This window comes from Crinia signifera, chromosome 6 (assembly GCF_055691185.1).
Source record: "Crinia signifera chromosome 6, ASM5569118v1, whole genome shotgun sequence".
Taxonomy (NCBI): Eukaryota; Metazoa; Chordata; class Amphibia; order Anura; family Myobatrachidae; genus Crinia; species Crinia signifera.
In genome coordinates this window covers 279,914,948-279,934,597 of record NC_139222.1, presented here as the reverse complement: position 1 = coordinate 279,934,597, position 19,650 = coordinate 279,914,948, and the positions used below count along the sequence as shown (strand labels likewise).

The window sequence follows — 19,650 nt, the reverse complement described above, 5'->3', positions numbered from 1 at the left end:
GTGATATACTCTGCAGAGCATCTCACCTTACACAACAGGAATCGTCACGGTATCACCTACCTTCACTTCCCCAGTACCTGCACAGAATAACTAACCTGTTCCTGTAACTGATGCCAAAGAGGAAATGCTTTGTTCCCCTGTCATAGAGATACTGAGAGTCAGAGGATTACCGACAATAGGGAGCGTTTGTACCAGACAGTGGCCTGCAGATCAAAGGGAACCCAGCACATGTCCGACCATACAGGGAAATAATCACTCCTTACTAACGCGTTTCATCCACCATACAGGGAAATAATCACTCCTTACTAACGCGTTTCATCCACCATACAGGGAAATAATCCCTCCTTACTAACACGTTTCATCCACCATACAGGGAAATAATCACTCCCTACTAATGCGTTTCATCCTCCATACAGGGAAATAATCACTCCTTTCTAACGCGTTTCATCCACCATACAGGGAAAAAAATCACTCCTCACTAACGCGTTTCATCCACCATACAGGGAAATAATCACTCCTTACTAACGCGTTTCATCCACCATACAGGGAAATAATCACTCCTTACTAACACGTTTCATCCACCATACAGGGAAATAATCACTCCTCACTAACGCGTTTCATCCACCATACAGGGAAAAAAATCACTCCTCACTAACGCGTTTCATCCACCATACAGGGAGATAATCACTCCTTACTAACGCGTTTCATCCACCATACAGGGAAATAATCACTCCTTACTAACACGTTTCATCCACCATACAGGGAAATAATCACTCCTTACTAACGCGTTTCATCCACCATACAGGGAAATAATCACTCCTTACTAACGCGTTTCATCCACCATACAGGGAAATAATCACTCCTTACTAACACGTTTCATCCACCATACAGGGAAATAATCACTCCTCACTAACGCGTTTCATCCACCATACAGGGAAAAAAATCACTCCTCACTAACGCGTTTCATCCACCATACAGGGAAATAATCACTCCTTACTAACGCGTTTCATCCACCATACAGGGAAATAATCACTCCCTACTAACGCTTTCATCCACCATACAGGGAAATAATCACTCCTTACTAACGCGTTTCATCCACCATACAGGGAAATAATCACTTCCTCCTAACGCGTTTCATCCACCATACAGGGAAATAATCACTCCTTACTAACGCTTTCATCCACCATACAGGGAAATAATCACTCCCTACTAATGCGTTTCATCCACCATACAGGGAAATAATTACTCCCTCTAACGCGTTTCATCCACCATACAGGGAAATAATCACCTAGCACACCTAAGGATCGGACTCAACATCGTGGGTGCTAAAAAGCTTGGGTAAAATTGGCCCAAATTGGATTTGTTATTTTACAAAAAAACTTTTAATAAAATTCAAACATTTTAACTAAACATTGAAAAATTCTTAGTAAATTTAACCCAAGACTCCATGGTGTGTGTGTGTGTGGGATTCAAGTGTTTTGTGCACACCAAGCCACTAGATGACATCAGATAGAACAGTTGGTACTTGTTTACTTTCACGGCTCCCATCGCATGCCAAATGTAGTGGCATGAGATTTTTGCAGGTTTTTTTTTTTTAGCATTTTTTGGAAAAAAAAATCGCATGCGACCACATGCGATTTTTAACAGAAATGCATCCAAATGCATTGAAATTAGTATCAAACATGTTCAATGGCCCCCAAATGTAATTTTTGAGGCTGTACCCCCCCACTATCAACGCAAACCCGAAGCGTGGCGAGCGCAGCGAGCCCGCGAGGGGCGGCGGTACGCGTCCTACGACCTTTTCATACCCCCACTATCCACATCGGCGTGGAGTTGTGAATAGAAAGTGTGGCGAGCGCAGCGAGCCACCGAGCCCGAAGCGTGGCGAGCGGACGCAGACACCTGTGAAGCCCGCGAGGGGACGCGTATACCTGTGAAGGTATCCGTGTCCACTCGCTACGCTTCGGGCTCGGTGGCTCGCTGCGCTCCCCACACTTTCTATTCTCAACTCCATGCCGACGTGGATAGTGGGGGGTATGAAAAGGTCATAGGACGCGTACCGCCGCCCCTCGCGGGCTTGCTGCGCTCGCCACGCTTCGGGTTTGCGTTGATAGTGGCGGTGGTACAGCCTCAAAAATGACATTTGGGGGCCATTGAACATGTTTGATACTAATTTCAATGTATTTGGAAGCATTTCTGTTAAAAATCGCATGCGATGCGATTTTTTTCCTATATGATGGACATCGTGGGAGCCGTGATTGTACACAAGTACCGAACAGTTTAAGCGTTGGGCCATTTGGCCGCACACAGCCGTTGGCGCTGACGTTATGGTTATGTTGTGCTGTCCTTTTGACAGCAAGTAACTAGTTAATAAGATAAATAAATAAATGAGATTGTACCAACAAATAGGGCCTAATTCAGTTTCTGCAAAGGCGAACACCAGACGCCATGTTAAGGGTCACATCGGTTGCGTGTGAAATCATGCAGCTGCCATGGTACCCAGCCCCCTAGTAACAGTCCATCGCCACTGTCGCAGACTGCGCTCTCTTATAGGGGTGTTGCATCTTTGCGCACAAGAGGTGCATATGAATCAGCCCATATCTGAGCCTCCGATGATCAGGATTAGAGTCAGCAATGTGCACACACAGGAGCGTCCTGGGACAGAACGCACATAGCTGCTTGGGGAGTGGGGACTGAGGAATGCGTTACTTTCCACCCTCGGAATCTCCTTATCCTACATTGTCCTGACTTCAAGGTGGTATCTGTGGGTTATTATGCGAATTCAGACCCCAGAGATTTGCCGACATTTCTTATATCTTGTGACTGAAAACCAGGCTCAAAATTATCATCAGCACTGCAAAGGGTTAACAGGTTCACAGACCACAGGAACATTGTTGCAACAAATAACAATGTAACACAAACAGAAGTCCGGGCCACTGGTCACAGTACCACACCGGGCCACTGTCCGCATTGCCACACCGGGCCACTGGCCGCATTGCCACACCGGGCCACTGGCCGCATTGCCACCCCGGGCCACTGGCCGCATTGCCACCCCGGGCCACTGGCCGCATTGCCACCCCGGGCCACTGGCCGCAATACCACACCAAGCCACTGGCCGCATTGATACACCGAGCCACTGGTCACATTGCCACACCGGGCCACTGGCCGCATTACCACACCGGGCCACTGGCCGCATTACCACACCGGGCCACTGGTCGCATTACCACACCGAGACACTGGCCACATTAATACACCGAGCCACTGGCCGCATTGATACACAGAGCCACTGGTCACATTGCCACACTGACCGTTTAGTCGTTTAACAGATCCTACCTGCAGCAGGTAGGATCTGTAAACGACCATTCAGCTGGGTACAGGTCGTGATCGGATCAGATTCAGATAGTATGCAGATCGTGTTCTCCAACAGATCGTTACGAACTGCTAACGATCTGCATCGTTCTGGAGTGTACCCAGCGTTAGGGTCACACAGGAGGCAGATTACGGAATGACCTGAGAACATATACAAGCGGCGTCAGCGTACTCCCACACATCAGCTACATACTACTGTCATTCACACCTGGGAACACATTGGGGTCCATCTGTGGATCAGAGTTACATATAAGTGTCACTGCACAATACTCTGCATGGTCAGTAACATGTGCACATGTCCTGTGATGCTTCTGTTTGTGAAAGACTGATCCAGGCGCCCGCGTTCTATACTTAGGTATGTCACTGCGTGCTGTAATTACTGTTTCCTGTTTATCTGCGAGCCGCTGATCCTGTGCTGGTTCTGACTCCGCAGCACCCACAGATGTGATAAGCCGCCAGTCTGAGAGTACATAGGGAGATGTCTCAATCTTCCATCCCCCAGTACCAGGAATGCAGGATCTGCTGAGAATCTGAGTATTTACATGTGTTGCAGGAAGAAGAAGAGAGGGGCGGTGAGTGACACCCGGGGAGAACCACTGGAGTTTTATAAAGGACAAAATAACTTTGCTTTTAATTCTATATATAAATGGTTCCTAATTCTAAATCGCACGCTAGGCCAAAGTCAGACACATCTGTGTCTCCCGGGGATATGGTCATTGGGTCACCAGCAAATAGGTCGACAAGCATTAGGTCAACATACAGGAAGGTCGACATGACTTAAGGTTGACATGGGTTAGGTCGACCGGGTCATTAGGTCGACATGGAGAAGGTTGACAGTCAAAAAAGTCGACATGGGGTTTTTGACTGTTTTTTTTTTTTTTAGCCGACATGTTCCGACAGGCAGTATTTCATGCCCTACCATTGCAAAGGGACTAATTCAGATCCGATCGCTGCGAATTCCCAGCCCAAGCGATTATTGGAAGACCGCGATGGCGGATGCTGTACACATGTGTGGAGATCAACTCTGGCACATCATTAGCGAGACCCCACCAGTCTGCTGAACATGTAGGTTAATATTGCTATATATCCAACGACCCACATGTTCAACGGTTCCCGGTGATGTCACTGAACGATGTCATTTATACCGTTATCGCTGAGCGTGTACACTGATATCTTCAATCTAGGGTGTAGGAGCCATTATACTACGGCCCTTATTCAGATCTGATCGCAGTACAAATGTGTTCTCAAAATCATGTGCACTGCAGGTGGGGCAGATGTAACATGTGCATAGAGATTTGGGTGAGTTATTTTGTTTCTGTGCAGGGTAAATACTGACTGCATTATTTTTACAATGCATTTTAGATTTCAGTTTCAACACACCCCACCCAAGTTTAACATGTTACATCTGCACGCCCAGTGCTTGAGACATCCTGTGTCTTGGCTCTAGCCACAAGTGGCACACGACCTCACCGTATACAGCAATAATTAAAGGGCACACACAGTATGCAAATGGAATATAGGATATAGAATGATACACCCATCTTAAAAATCAGGCCGATCCAACAGTGGTCATGCAATTCCGCCTGCCCTGGCCCGTTGGCATGACATGCAGTGATGACAATACCCCCGAGTGGTCTCGCAGACCGCTTTCTCTTCACTTTCCTCTTTACGTTGTTAATTGGAACCACTGTGGTTGCTGCTGGTAATAGAAAACACATGGGTTTTAATACGGCTGAAACCACCTGTGGTTTCCTTGGATGGAAGCCTTCATTGGAAGCTTTCCATTGGCTCTCCGCACTAGTAATGTCTCACTCACCACGGACCGAATGCTACCCAACATCAAGTGGGGGGATTGTGGTGGGGGAGGTGAGGAAAGCTGGCACAGGGGTGAACTCACATGGGACATGATGCCGGTGTGAGGGCTGTATAAGGTGGGCGTGGGGGGCAGCATCGCACAGCTGTACGTGGTGGGTGCAGAACATATGTGTGTTGGCATCGGGCTGCGATGTTGGGCACAGGACTGCAATAATGGGTAGAGATGCAATCAAGTTACTGGTCTACACAGCAGAAAGCTGAAACTTTTCGATAAATGGCTGCAGAATTCTGACGCAGACAAATGCAGATTCCGTATACTGTGATGTCACAACTGTATGTGTGCCCGTCTAGCCGGCTCTGTCCCAGCAGCGCTGAATGTGACTGCACAGGATAATTATGGCTGGCGGATAAAAAAATAGATTTTAAATGACAGAGTAGACAGGAGATACAGATTACAGGGGAGGCCGGGCCTCACCATCCTCCCCTCCTGTCTGTTCTCCGCACACTATCCTCTATGCCTGTGTGACTCACAGGTAACTGCTGGGGACAACCACCTAACAGCATAGTTACCTGCCCCCTGCATTCTGCAGGAGACTACATGAAATAGCAGCAATCTCCCTCTCTCCCCGAACGAAGAGCAAAGACATCTCCCTGATTTCTCCTAACCCACCGTATGCAGCGGTTATACTTTTGAAGAAAAATAAAATCAGAGATATATACAATCAGATGGGATTTGTGCTTGGAATTTATTACATAGCGATCACAATCATACTTACATGACCCTCTCCATGCGGGAGAAAATGCTCTGATCCTGGACTTCCCTGGTAATGTAGGATTGCCATCACCTGTGGTAAAACCTTCGCGATAGCGATCTCCTGCTCTCACACTGGTTCCCAGCACATAGGATGCAGGACAGAGACTGACTGTACCCAGATACCTGCAGGTCACCTGTCAGCTGATAGCGATCTCCCGCTCTCACACTGGTTCCCAGCACATAGGATGCAGGACAGAGACTGACTGTACCCAGATACCTGCAGGTCACCTGTCAGCTGATAGCGATCTCCTGCTCTCACACTGGTTCCCAGCACGTAGGATGCAGGACGGAGACTGACTGTACCCAGATACCTGCAGGTCACCTGTCAGCTGATAGCGATCTCCTGCTCTCACACTGGTTCCCAGCACATAGGATGCAGGACGGAGACTGACTGTACCCAGATACCTGCAGGTCACCTGTCAGCTGATAGCGATCTCCTGCTCTCACACTGGTTCCCAGCACATAGGATGCAGGACAGAGACTGACTGTACCCAGATACCTGCAGGTCACCTGTCAGCTGATAGCGATCTCCTGCTCTCACACTGGTTCCCAGCACGTAGGACGCAGGACATAGACTGACTGTACCCAGATACCTGCAGGTCACCTGTCAGCTGATAGCGATCTCCTGCTCTCACACTGGTTCCCAGCACATAGGATGCAGGACAGAGACTGACTGTACCCAGATACCTGCAGGTCACCTGTCAGCTGATAGCGATCTCCTGCTCTCACACTGGTTCCCAGCACGTAGGATGCAGGACGGAGACTGACTGTACCCAGATACCTGCAGGTCACCTGTCTGGTGATAGCGATCTCCTGCTCTCACACTGGTTCCCAGCACATAGGATGCAGGACAGAGACTGACTGTACCCAGATACCTGCAGGTCACCTGTCAGGTGATAGCGATCTCCTGCTCTCACACTGGTTCCCAGCACATAGGATGCAGGACGGACACTGACTGTACCCAGATACCTGCAGGTCACCTGTCAGCTGATAGCGATCTCCTGCTCTCACACTGGTTCCCAGCACATAGGATGCAGGACATAGACTGACTGTACCCAGATACCTGCAGGTCACCTGTCAGCTGATAGCGATCTCCCGCTCTCACACTGGTTCCCAGCACATAGGATGCAGGACAGAGACTGACTGTACCCAGATACCTGCAGGTCACCTGTCAGGTGATAGCGATCTCCTGCTCTCACACTGGTTCCCAGCACATAGGATGCAGGACAGAGACTGACTGTACCCAGATACCTGCAGGTCACCTGTCAGGTGATAGCGATCTCCTGCTCTCACACTGGTTCCCAGCACATAGGATGCAGGACGGAGACTGACTGTACACAGATACCTGCAGGTCACCTGTCAGGTGATAGCGATCTCCTGCTCTCACACTGGTTCCCAGCACGTAGGATGCAGGACGGACACTGACTGTACCCAGATACCTGCAGGTCACCTGTCAGGTGATAGCGATCTCCTGCTCTCACACTGGTTCCCAGCACGTAGGATGCAGGACGGACACTGACTGTACCCAGATACCTGCAGGTCACCTGTCAGGCGATAGCGATCTCCTGCTCTCACACTGGTTCCCAGCACATAGGATGCAGGACAGAGACTGACTGTACCCAGATACCTGCAGGTCACCTGTCAGGCGATAGCGATCTCCCGCTCTCACACTGGTTCCCAGCACGTAGGACGCAGGACATAGACTGACTGTACCCAGATACCTGCAGGTCACCTGTCAGCTGATAGCGATCTCCTGCTCTCACACTGGTTCCCAGCACATAGGATGCAGGACATAGACTGACTGTACCCAGATACCTGCAGGTCACCTGTCAGGTGATAGCGATCTCCTGCTCTCACACTGGTTCCCAGCACATAGGAGGCAGGACGGAGACTGACTGTACCCAGATACCTGCAGGTCACCTGTCAGCTGATAGCGATCTCCCGCTCTCACACTGGTTCCCAGCACATAGGATGCAGGACGGACACTGACTGTACCCAGATACCTGCAGGTCACCTGTCAGCTGATAGCGATCTCCTGCTCTCACACTGGTTCCCAGCACGTAGGATGCAGGACGGAGACTGACTGTACCCAGATACCTGCAGGTCACCTGTCAGCTGATAGCGATCTCCCGCTCTCACACTGGTTCCCAGCACATAGGATGCAGGGACGGAGACTGACTGTACCCAGATACCTGCAGGTCACCTGTCAGCTGATAGCGATCTCCTGCTCTCACACTGGTTCCCAGCACATAGGATGCAGGACAGAGACTGACTGTACCCAGATACCTGCAGGTCACCTGTCAGCTGATAGCGATCTCCCGCTCTCACACTGGTTCCCAGCACGTAGGATGCAGGACGGAGACTGACTGTACCCAGATACCTGCAGGTCACCTGTCAGGTGATAGCGATCTCCTGCTCTCACACTGGTTCCCAGCACGTAGGATGCAGGACGGAGACTGACTGTACCCAGATACCTGCAGGTCACCTGTCAGGTGATAGCGATCTCCTGCTCTCACACTGGTTCCCAGCACGTAGGATGCAGGACGGAGACTGACTGTACCCAGATACCTGCAGGTCACCTGTCTGGTGATAGCGATCTCCTGCTCTCACACTGGTTCCCAGCACATAGGATGCAGGACGGAGACTGACTGTACCCAGATACCTGCAGGTCACCTGTCAGGTGATAGCGATCTCCTGCTCTCACACTGGTTCCCAGCACGTAGGATGCAGGACGGAGACTGACTGTACCCAGATACCTGCAGGTCACCTGTCAGGTGATAGCGATCTCCTGCTCTCACACTGGTTCCCAGCACATAGGATGCAGGACAGAGACTGACTGTACCCAGATACCTGCAGGTCACCTGTCAGGCGATAGCGATCTCCTGCTCTCACACTGGTTCCCAGCACATAGGATGCAGGACAGAGACTGACTGTACCCAGATACCTGCAGGTCACCTGTCAGGTGATAGCGATCTCCTGCTCTCACACTGGTTCCCAGCACATAGGATGCAGGACAGAGACTGACTGTACCCAGATACCTGCAGGTCACCTGTCAGGTGATAGCGATCTCCTGCTCTCACACTGGTTCCCAGCACGTAGGATGCAGGACGGAGACTGACTGTACCCAGATACCTGCAGGTCACCTGTCAGCTGATAGCGATCTCCTGCTCTCACACTGGTTCCCATCACATAGGATGCAGGACAGAGACTGACTGTACCCAGATACCTGCAGGTCACCTGTCAGCTGATAGCGATCTCCTGCTCTCACACTGGTTCCCAGCACATAGGATGCAGGACAGACACTGACTGTACCCAGATACCTGCAGGTCACCTGTCAGGCGATAGCGATCTCCTGCTCTCACACTGGTTCCCAGCACATAGGATGCAGGACGGAGACTGACTGTACCCAGATACCTGCAGGTCACCTGTCAGCTGATAGCGATCTCCTGCTCTCACACTGGTTCCCAGCACGTAGGATGCAGGACAGAGACTGACTGTACCCAGATACCTGCAGGTCACCTGTCAGGTGATAGCGATCTCCTGCTCTCACACTGGTTCCCAGCACGTAGGATGCAGGACAGAGACTGACTGTACCCAGATACCTGCAGGTCACCTGTCAGGCGATAGCGATCTCCTGCTCTCACACTGGTTCCCAGCACATAGGATGCAGGACAGAGACTGACTGTACCCAGATACCTGCAGGTCACCTGTCAGCTGATAGCGATCTCCTGCTCTCACACTGGTTCCCAGCACATAGGACGGAGACTGACTGTACCCAGATACCTGCAGATCACCTGTCAGGTGATAGCGATCTCCTGCTCTCACACTGGTTCCCAGCACGTAGGATGCAGGACGGACACTGACTGTACCCAGATACCTGCAGGTCACCTGTCAGGTGATAGCGATCTCCCGCTCTCACACTGGTTCCCAGCACATAGGACGCAGGACAGAGACTGACTGTACCCAGATACCTGCAGGTCACCTGTCAGCTGATAGCGATCTCCTGCTCTCACACTGGTTCCCAGCACGTAGGATGCAGGACGGAGACTGACTGTACCCAGATACCTGCAGGTCACCTGTCAGGTGATAGCGATCTCCTGCTCTCACACTGGTTCCCAGCACATAGAATGCAGGACGGACACTGACTGTACCCAGATACCTGCAGGTCACCTGTCAGGTGATAGCGATCTCCTGCTCTCACACTGGTTCCCAGCACATAGGATGCAGGACATAGACTGACTGTACCCAGATACCTGCAGGTCACCTGTCAGCTGATAGCGATCTCCTGCTCTCACACTGGTTCCCAGCACATAGGATGCAGGACAGAGACTGACTGTACCCAGATACCTGCAGGTCACCTGTCAGCTGATAGCGATCTCCCGCTCTCACACTGGTTCCCAGCACGTAGGATGCAGGACGGAGACTGACTGTACCCAGATACCTGCAGGTCACCTGTCAGGCGATAGCGATCTCCTGCTCTCACACTGGTTCCCAGCACATAGGATGCAGGACAGAGACTGACTGTACCCAGATACCTGCAGGTCACCTGTCAGCTGATAGCGATCTCCTGCTCTCACACTGGTTCCCAGCACGTAGGATGCAGGACGGACACTGACTGTACCCAGATACCTGCAGGTCACCTGTCAGCTGATAGCGATCTCCCGCTCTCACACTGGTTCCCAGCACATAGGATGCAGGACGGAGACTGACTGTACCCAGATACCTGCAGGTCACCTGTCAGGTGATAGCGATCTCCTGCTCTCACACTGGTTCCCAGCACATAGGATGCAGGACAGAGACTGACTGTACCCAGATACCTGCAGGTCACCTGTCAGCTGATAGCGATCTCCTGCTCTCACACTGGTTCCCAGCACGTAGGATGCAGGACGGACACTGACTGTACCCAGATACCTGCAGGTCACCTGTCAGCTGATAGCGATCTCCCGCTCTCACACTGGTTCCCAGCACATAGGATGCAGGACAGAGACTGACTGTACCCAGATACCTGCAGGTCACCTGTCAGCTGATAGCGATCTCCTGCTCTCACACTGGTTCCCAGCACATAGGATGCAGGACAGAGACTGACTGTACCCAGATACCTGCAGGTCACCTGTCAGGTGATAGCGATCTCCTGCTCTCACACTGGTTCCCAGCACATAGGATGCAGGACATAGACTGACTGTACCCAGATACCTGCAGGTCACCTGTCAGCTGATAGCGATCTCCCGCTCTCACACTGGTTCCCAGCACGTAGGATGCAGGACGGAGACTGACTGTACCCAGATACCTGCAGGTCACCTGTCAGCTGATAGCGATCTCCCGCTCTCACACTGGTTCCCAGCACATAGGATGCAGGACGGACACTGACTGTACCCAGATACCTGCAGGTCACCTGTCAGCTGATAGTGATCTCCTGCTCTCACACTGGTTCCCAGCACATAGGATGCAGGACAGACACTGACTGTACCCAGATACCTGCAGGTCACCTGTCAGGTGATAGCGATCTCCTGCTCTCACACTGGTTCCCAGCACATAGGATGCAGGACAGACACTGACTGTACCCAGATACCTGCAGGTCACCTGTCAGCTGATAGCGATCTCCTGCTCTCACACTGGTTCCCAGCACATAGGATGCAGGACAGAGACTGACTGTACCCAGATACCTGCAGGTCACCTGTCAGGCGATAGCGATCTCCCGCTCTCACACTGGTTCCCAGCACATAGGATGCAGGACAGAGACTGACTGTACCCAGATACCTGCAGGTCACCTGTCAGGTGATAGCGATCTCCTGCTCTCACACTGGTTCCCAGCACGTAGGATGCAGGACGGAGACTGACTGTACCCAGATACCTGCAGGTCACCTGTCAGGAGATAGCGATCTCCTGCTCTCACACTGGTTCCCAGCACATAGGATGCAGGACATAGACTGACTGTACCCAGATACCTGCAGGTCACCTGTCAGCTGATAGCGATCTCCCGCTCTCACACTGGTTCCCAGCACATAGGACGCAGGACAGAGACTGACTGTACCCAGATACCTGCAGGTCACCTGTCAGGTGATAGCGATCTCCTGCTCTCACACTGGTTCCCAGCACATAGGATGCAGGACAGACACTGACTGTACCCAGATACCTGCAGGTCACCTGTCAGGTGATAGCGATCTCCCGCTCTCACACTGGTTCCCAGCACATAGGATGCAGGACGGAGACTGACTGTACCCAGATACCTGCAGGTCACCTGTCAGCTGATAGCGATCTCCCGCTCTCACACTGGTTCCCAGCACATAGGATGCAGGACAGAGACTGACTGTACCCAGATACCTGCAGGTCACCTGTCAGGTGATAGCGATCTCCTGCTCTCACACTGGTTCCCAGCACATAGGATGCAGGACGGACACTGACTGTACCCAGATACCTGCAGGTCACCTGTCAGGTGATAGCGATCTCCTGCTCTCACACTGGTTCCCAGCACGTAGGATGCAGGACGGACACTGACTGTACCCAGATACCTGCAGGTCACCTGTCAGCTGATAGCGATCTCCCGCTCTCACACTGGTTCCCAGCACATAGGATGCAGGACAGAGACTGACTGTACCTAGATACCTGCAGGTCACCTGTCAGCTGATAGCGATCTCCTGCTCTCACACTGGTTCCCAGCACATAGGATGCAGGACGGAGACTGACTGTACCCAGATACCTGCAGGTCACCTGTCAGCTGATAGCGATCTCCTGCTCTCACACTGGTTCCCAGCACATAGGATGCAGGACGGAGACTGACTGTACCTAGATACCTGCAGGTCACCTGTCAGCTGATAGCGATCTCCTGCTCTCACACTGGTTCCCAGCACATAGGATGCAGGACAGAGACTGACTGTACCCAGATACCTGCAGGTCACCTGTCAGGCGATAGCGATCTCCTGCTCTCACACTGGTTCCCAGCACGTAGGATGCAGGACAGAGACTGACTGTACCCAGATACCTGCAGGTCACCTGTCAGGCGATAGCGATCTCCCGCTCTCACACTGGTTCCCAGCACATAGGATGCAGGACATAGACTGACTGTACCCAGATACCTGCAGGTCACCTGTCAGGCGATAGCGATCTCCTGCTCTCACACTGGTTCCCAGCACGTAGGATGCAGGACGGAGACTGACTGTACCCAGATACCTGCAGGTCACCTGTCAGCTGATAGCGATCTCCTGCTCTCACACTGGTTCCCAGCACATAGAATGCAGGACATAGACTGACTGTACCCAGATACCTGCAGGTCACCTGTCAGCTGATAGCGATCTCCTGCTCTCACACTGGTTCCCAGCACGTAGGATGCAGGACGGAGACTGACTCTACCCAGATACCTGCAGGTCACCTGTCAGGCGATAGCGATCTCCCGCTCTCACACTGGTTCCCAGCACATAGGATGCAGGACGGAGACTGACTGTACCCAGATACCTGCAGGTCACCTGTCAGGTGATAGCGATCTCCTGCTCTCACACTGGTTCCCAGCACATAGGATGCAGGACGGAGACTGACTGTACCCAGATACCTGCAGGTCACCTGTCAGGCGATAGCGATCTCCCGCTCTCACACTGGTTCCCAGCACGTAGGATGCAGGACGGAGACTGACTGTACCCAGATACCTGCAGGTCACCTGTCAGATGATAGCGATCTCCTGCTCTCACACTGGTTCCCAGCACATAGGATGCAGGACAGAGACTGACTGTACCCAGATACCTGCAGGTCACCGGTCAGGTGATAGCGATCTCCCGCTCTCACACTGGTTCCCAGCACATAGGATGCAGGACGGAGACTGATTGTACCCAGATACCTGCAGGTCACCTGTCAGCTGATAGCGATCTCCTGCTCTCACACTGGTTCCCAGCACATAGGATGCAGGACATAGACTGACTGTACCCAGATACCTGCAGGTCACCTGTCAGCTGATAGCGATCTCCCGCTCTCACACTGGTTCCCAGCACGTAGGATGCAGGACGGAGACTGACTGTACCCAGATACCTGCAGGTCACCTGTCAGGCGATAGCGATCTCCTGCTCTCACACTGGTTCCCAGCACATAGGATGCAGGACAGAGACTGACTGTACCCAGATACCTGCAGGTCACCTGTCAGCTGATAGCGATCTCCTGCTCTCACACTGGTTCCCAGCACATAGGATGCAGGACGGACACTGACTGTACCCAGATACCTGCAGGTCACCTGTCAGGCGATAGCGATCTCCCGCTCTCACACTGGTTCCCAGCACGTAGGATGCAGGACGGACACTGACTGTACCCAGATACCTGCAGGTCACCTGTCAGATGATAGCGATCTCCTGCTCTCACACTGGTTCCCGGCACATAGGATGCAGGACGGACACTGACTGTACCCAGATACTTGCAGGTCACCTGTCAGGTGATAGCGATCTCCTGCTCTCATACTGGTTCCCGGCACATAGGATGCAGGACGGAGACTGACTGTACCCAGATACCTGCAGGTCACCTGTCAGCTGATAGCGATCTCCTGCTCTCACACTGGTTCCCAGCACATAGGATGCAGGACGGACACTGACTGTACCCAGATACCTGCAGGTCACCTGTCAGGAGATAGCGATCTCCCGCTCTCACACTGGTTCCCAGCACGTAGGACGCAGGACATAGACTGACTGTACCCAGATACCTGCAGGTCACCTGTCAGCTGATAGCGATCTCCTGCTCTCACACTGGTTCCCAGCACATAGGATGCAGGACGGAGACTGACTGTACCCAGATACCTGCAGGTCACCTGTCAGGCGATAGCGATCTCCCGCTCTCACACTGGTTCCCAGCACATAGGATGCAGGACAGACACTGACTGTACCCAGATACCTGCAGGTCACCTGTCAGCTGATAGCGATCTCCCGCTCTCACACTGGTTCCCAGCACATAGGATGCAGGGACGGAGACTGACTGTACCCAGATACCTGCAGGTCACCTGTCAGGCGATAGCGATCTCCTGCTCTCACACTGGTTCCCAGCACATAGGATGCAGGACGGAGACTGACTGTACCCAGATACCTGCAGGTCACCTGTCAGCTGATAGCGATCTCCTGCTCTCACACTGGTTCCCAGCACGTAGGATGCAGGACGGACACTGACTGTACCCAGATACCTGCAGGTCACCTGTCAGGTGATAGCGATCTCCTGCTCTCACACTGGTTCCCAGCACGTAGGATGCAGGACGGAGACTGACTGTACCCATATACCAGATACCTGCAGGTCACTTTGCCAGGTGATAGTGATCTCACACTGGTTCCCAGCCTCTGAAACAGGGATTCCTTGATTATATGACAGATACTGGTGTCAGCAGTAATTCAGACAAGGGGAACATACAGACATAACTCATGTGCGCAGACATAACTGACAGGAACAGACAGTGACCTACAGAAGACCCCCCCCGGGGCCGGTACACGTTGCAATCCCATTACATTACTGGTTCTTACTGGAAACACCAACTTTCCCCCGTCTCACATAATGCCCCCTTGCCACACTCAGGTATACATAGTGTATACAGGCAGCATGTGTGTGGCACACACACATGCCCAGTAACCACGCAGATCCCCGTTACTGCAGAATACATCTTATAAGAAATGTCACAATTCCCCCGGAGACTCCTCAGATTCTCCTTTTCCCACTGAACGTTTCCTGACTTTCCAACTTTCTCTGACCTGGAATTACACAGGAATGTAACACGTGCTCCCTCCCGTCACCTACCGACATGTGCCACCTACCAGCATGTACCACCTACCAAGATTGTGCCACCTACCAACAGTGCGAGCTAAGGACATGTGCCACCTACCAACATGTGCCACCTACCAGCATGAACCAGCATGTACCACCTACCAAGAGTGTGAGCTACCGACATGTGCCACGTAAGGGTGTGATAAGTGACCCCTACTCTGAATAACGTCACTATCTGCCAGCCCTAGAATGGTTAAACCTTCATACTGGAAGCGCTATGTACTGAGTCACTATATCACAAAACAAAAGAAATGCCATTCACATCGACCTCAAGGCCCAGCTTGAGGCACAGCTGCTGCATGTACAGTATGAGAATCATGTTAGGGCACAGCTGCTGCATGTACAGTTGGAGAATCACATTAGGGCACAGCTACTGCATGTACAGTAGGAGAATCATGTTAGGGCACAGCTGCTGCCTGTACAGTCGGAGAATCATAGGGCACAGCTGCTGCATGTACAGTATGAGAATCATGTTAGGGCACAGCTGCTGCATGTACAGTAAGAGAATCATGTTAGGGCACAGCTGCTGCATGTACAGTAAGAGAATCATGTTAGGGCACAGCTGCTGCATGTACAGTAAGAGAATCATGTTAGGGCACAGCTGCTGCATGTACAGTAGGAGAATCATGTTAGGGCACAGCTGCTGCATGTACAGTAGGAGAATCACGTTAGGGCACAGCTGCTGCATGTACAGTAAGAGAATCATGTTAGGGCACATCTGCTGCATGTACAGTAAGAGAATCCTGTTAGGGCACAGCTGCTGCATGTACAGTAAGAGAATCCTGTTAGGGCACAGCTGCTGCATGTACAGTAAGAGAATCCTATTAGGGCACAGCTGCTGCATGTACAGTAAGAGAATCACGTTACACACGGCACAGCTGCTGCATGTACAGTAGGAGAATTACGTTAGGGAACAGCTGGTGCATGTGCAGTAGGGAATCATGTTAGGGCACATCTGCTGCATGTACAGTAGGAGAATTACGTTAGGGCACAGCTGCTGCATGTACAGTAGGGAATCACGTTAGGGCACAGCTGCTGCATGTACAGTAGGGAATCACGTTAGGGCACAGCTGCTGCATGTACAGTAGGGAATCACGTTAGGGCACAGCTGCTGCATGTACAGTAGGAAAATTACAGTAGGGCACAGCGGCTGCATGTACAATAGGAGAATCACGTTAGGGCACAGCTGTTGCATGTACAGTAGGATAATTACAGTTGGGCACAGCTGCTGCATGTACAGTAGGAGAATCACGTTAGGGCACAGCTGCTGCATGTACAGTAGAACTAAGTTAGGGCACAGCTGCTGCAAACACAAGCAGTGCACAATTACAATAGTACTGACGTGACATGTGTGCTAGATGTTTGTATATGGCTGATACTGTATATGTGATACGAATACTATACTTCAGCTGTACAGCTAAGCACACAGCGCTATATATCAGTATACTCCAATGCTCAGCTATCCTATTACTATGCATCAGGTAGAATTACTGTACAGTATATATCTAGACTAATATCAGCTCTCATGTCTATATACTGTTCACAGAGTACACTGTCCCAGCTGTATACCTGCTGTACGGTGCTATAGGAGCAGCCTGTCACATATACAGTACAGTACCCTGCTGACACTGGTCTGGTACCTGTGTAGTTCTCCATCTCTCGTCCTGGATCCGCTCTCCCTGACGCTCTCAGACTCTGCAGGATATAATCCCAGTGATGTGCAGAGACCCCGGCACTGTGCTATGTGGCTGTGAGTGGGGATCGCAGGCTTCCTCCAGCCCTGGTACTGTGGGGATCTCAGGCTCCCTCCAGCCCTGGTACTGTGCTGTGAGTGTGGATCTCAGGCTTCCTCCAGCCCTGCTGGTACTGTGGGAATTTCAGGGTTCCTCCAGCCCTGGTACTGTGGGAATCTCAGGCTTCCTCCAGCCCTGGTACTGTGTGAATATCAGGCTTCCTCCAGCCCTGGTACTGTGGGGATCTCAGGCTCTCTCCAGCCCTGGTACTGTACTGTGAGTGGGGATCTCAGGCTTCCTCCAGCCCTGCTGGTACTGTGGGAATTTCAGGGTTCCTCCAGCCCTGGTACTGTGGGGATCTCAGGCTTCCTCCAGCCCTGGTAGTGTGCTGTGAGTGGGGATCTCAGGCTCCCTGCAGCCCTGCTGGTACTGTGGGGATCTCAGGCTTCCTCCAGCCCTGGTACTGTGTGGCTGTGAGTGGGGATCTCAGGCTCCCTCCAGCCCTGCTGGTACTGTGGGGATCTCAGGCTCCCTCCAGCTCTGGTACTGTGGGGATCGCAGGCTCCCTCCAGCTCTGGTACTGTGGAGATCGCAGGCTCCCTCCAGCCCTGGTACTGTGGGGATCGCAGGCTCCCTCCAGCCCTGGTACTGTGGGGATCGCAGGCTCCCTCCAGCCCTGGTACTGTGGGGATCGCAGGCTCCTCCAGCCCTGCTGGTACTGTACCGTGTGGCTGTGAGTGGGGATCTCAGGCTCCCTCCAGCCCCTCCCTGTGAGCTCACACTCATCAGCCTGGGAACAAGAACTTCTCAGCCTCCTGTGTCCCCAACTATGAGAGCAGAACTACCAGTAGCCCTGACCCATAGACATTAACCCTTCATTGCCTGGGAGGTACCGGTAGCCCTGGCCCATAGACATTAACTCTTCATTGCCTGGGAGGTACCGGTAGCCCTGGCCCATAGACATTAACTCTTCATTGCCTGGGAGGTACTATAGCCCTGACCCATAGACATTAACTCTTCATTGCCTGGGAGGTACCGGTAGCCCTGACCCATAGACATTAACCCTTCATTGCCTGGGAGGTACCTGTAGCCCTGACCCATAGACATTAACTCTTCATTGCCTGGGAGGTACCGGTAGCCCTGGCCCATAGACATTAACCCTTCATTGTCTGGGAGTTACCAGTAGCCCTGACCCATAGTCATTAACTCTTCATTGCCTGGGAGGTACCGGTATAGCCCTGACCCATAGACATTAAGGTACTTATGTAGTATCTGGGCGCCCGATTTAGAAATCGGGTCGGATCGGGCACATCGCATCGCATGCGACCAAATCCGATGCGATGCGATGCGATGGACCTGATTTTTCCATAGGATTCAATGTTAAAATGGTCTGAGTCCATTTTAACATGGAATTCAATGGGAAAAAGGGGTCCTTTTCATACCCCTACTATCCAAGTGGGCATGGAGTTGGATATAAACCTGTGGCGAGCGTAGCGAGCCACCGAGCCCGAAGCGTGGCGAGTGGACGGTATTCTGTGTCCCCTCGTGGGGCTCGCCACGCTTCGGGCTCGGTGGCTCGCTACGCTCGCCACAGGTTTATATCCAACTCCATGCCCACTTGGATAGTAGGGGTATGAAAAGGACCCCTTTTTCCCATTGAATTCCATCAGGGGCTGGCTGGCAACTTTTAGCCTAGGGGGCAAGTCCAGAGCACTGGCCCATAATCAGCCAAGTCACCGTCGGAAGGAATGCTTTTGCGCGCCGTAGGCGCGCCGAAAAATTAGGGGCGTGGCCTATCATAAGGGGCGTTGCCTGTACCATGATTGTATTGTGTACCTGCAGATTGCACATTTTAGCGAACTTTGTAATACCCATTACACATAAAGCCACATGCCGTAATGCCAATTACACATTATGCTGAACACCATGATGCCAGTTACACATTACGCCCAACACTGCGATGCTAATTACTCAATACACCGCACACTGTGATGCTAATTACACATTATGCTGCACACCTTAATGCCCATTACACCCCATACTGTGATGGCAATTACCCAATGCTCCCCACACCGTAATGTCCATTACGCCCCATACCATGATGCCCATTACACCGCACAATGTGATGTCCACAGTGCCAGATATGCC

General features: G+C 52.0%; 1 protein-coding gene across 1 annotated transcript in view; it reads right to left on the bottom strand.

Moving 5' to 3' along the window:
• Positions 1-18,306, bottom strand: part of AFAP1L2 (actin filament associated protein 1 like 2) — a 96,097-nt gene extending 77,791 nt beyond the window's left edge. Inside the window, exon 1 of the mRNA XM_083149752.1 lies at positions 17,410-18,306. Within this exon, the coding sequence (XP_083005878.1) occupies positions 17,410-17,425 (16 nt within the window). The 5' untranslated portion in view covers positions 17,426-18,306. The remainder of the gene's footprint in view (positions 1-17,409) is intronic.
• Between the last annotated feature and the right edge of the window lie 1,344 nt (positions 18,307-19,650).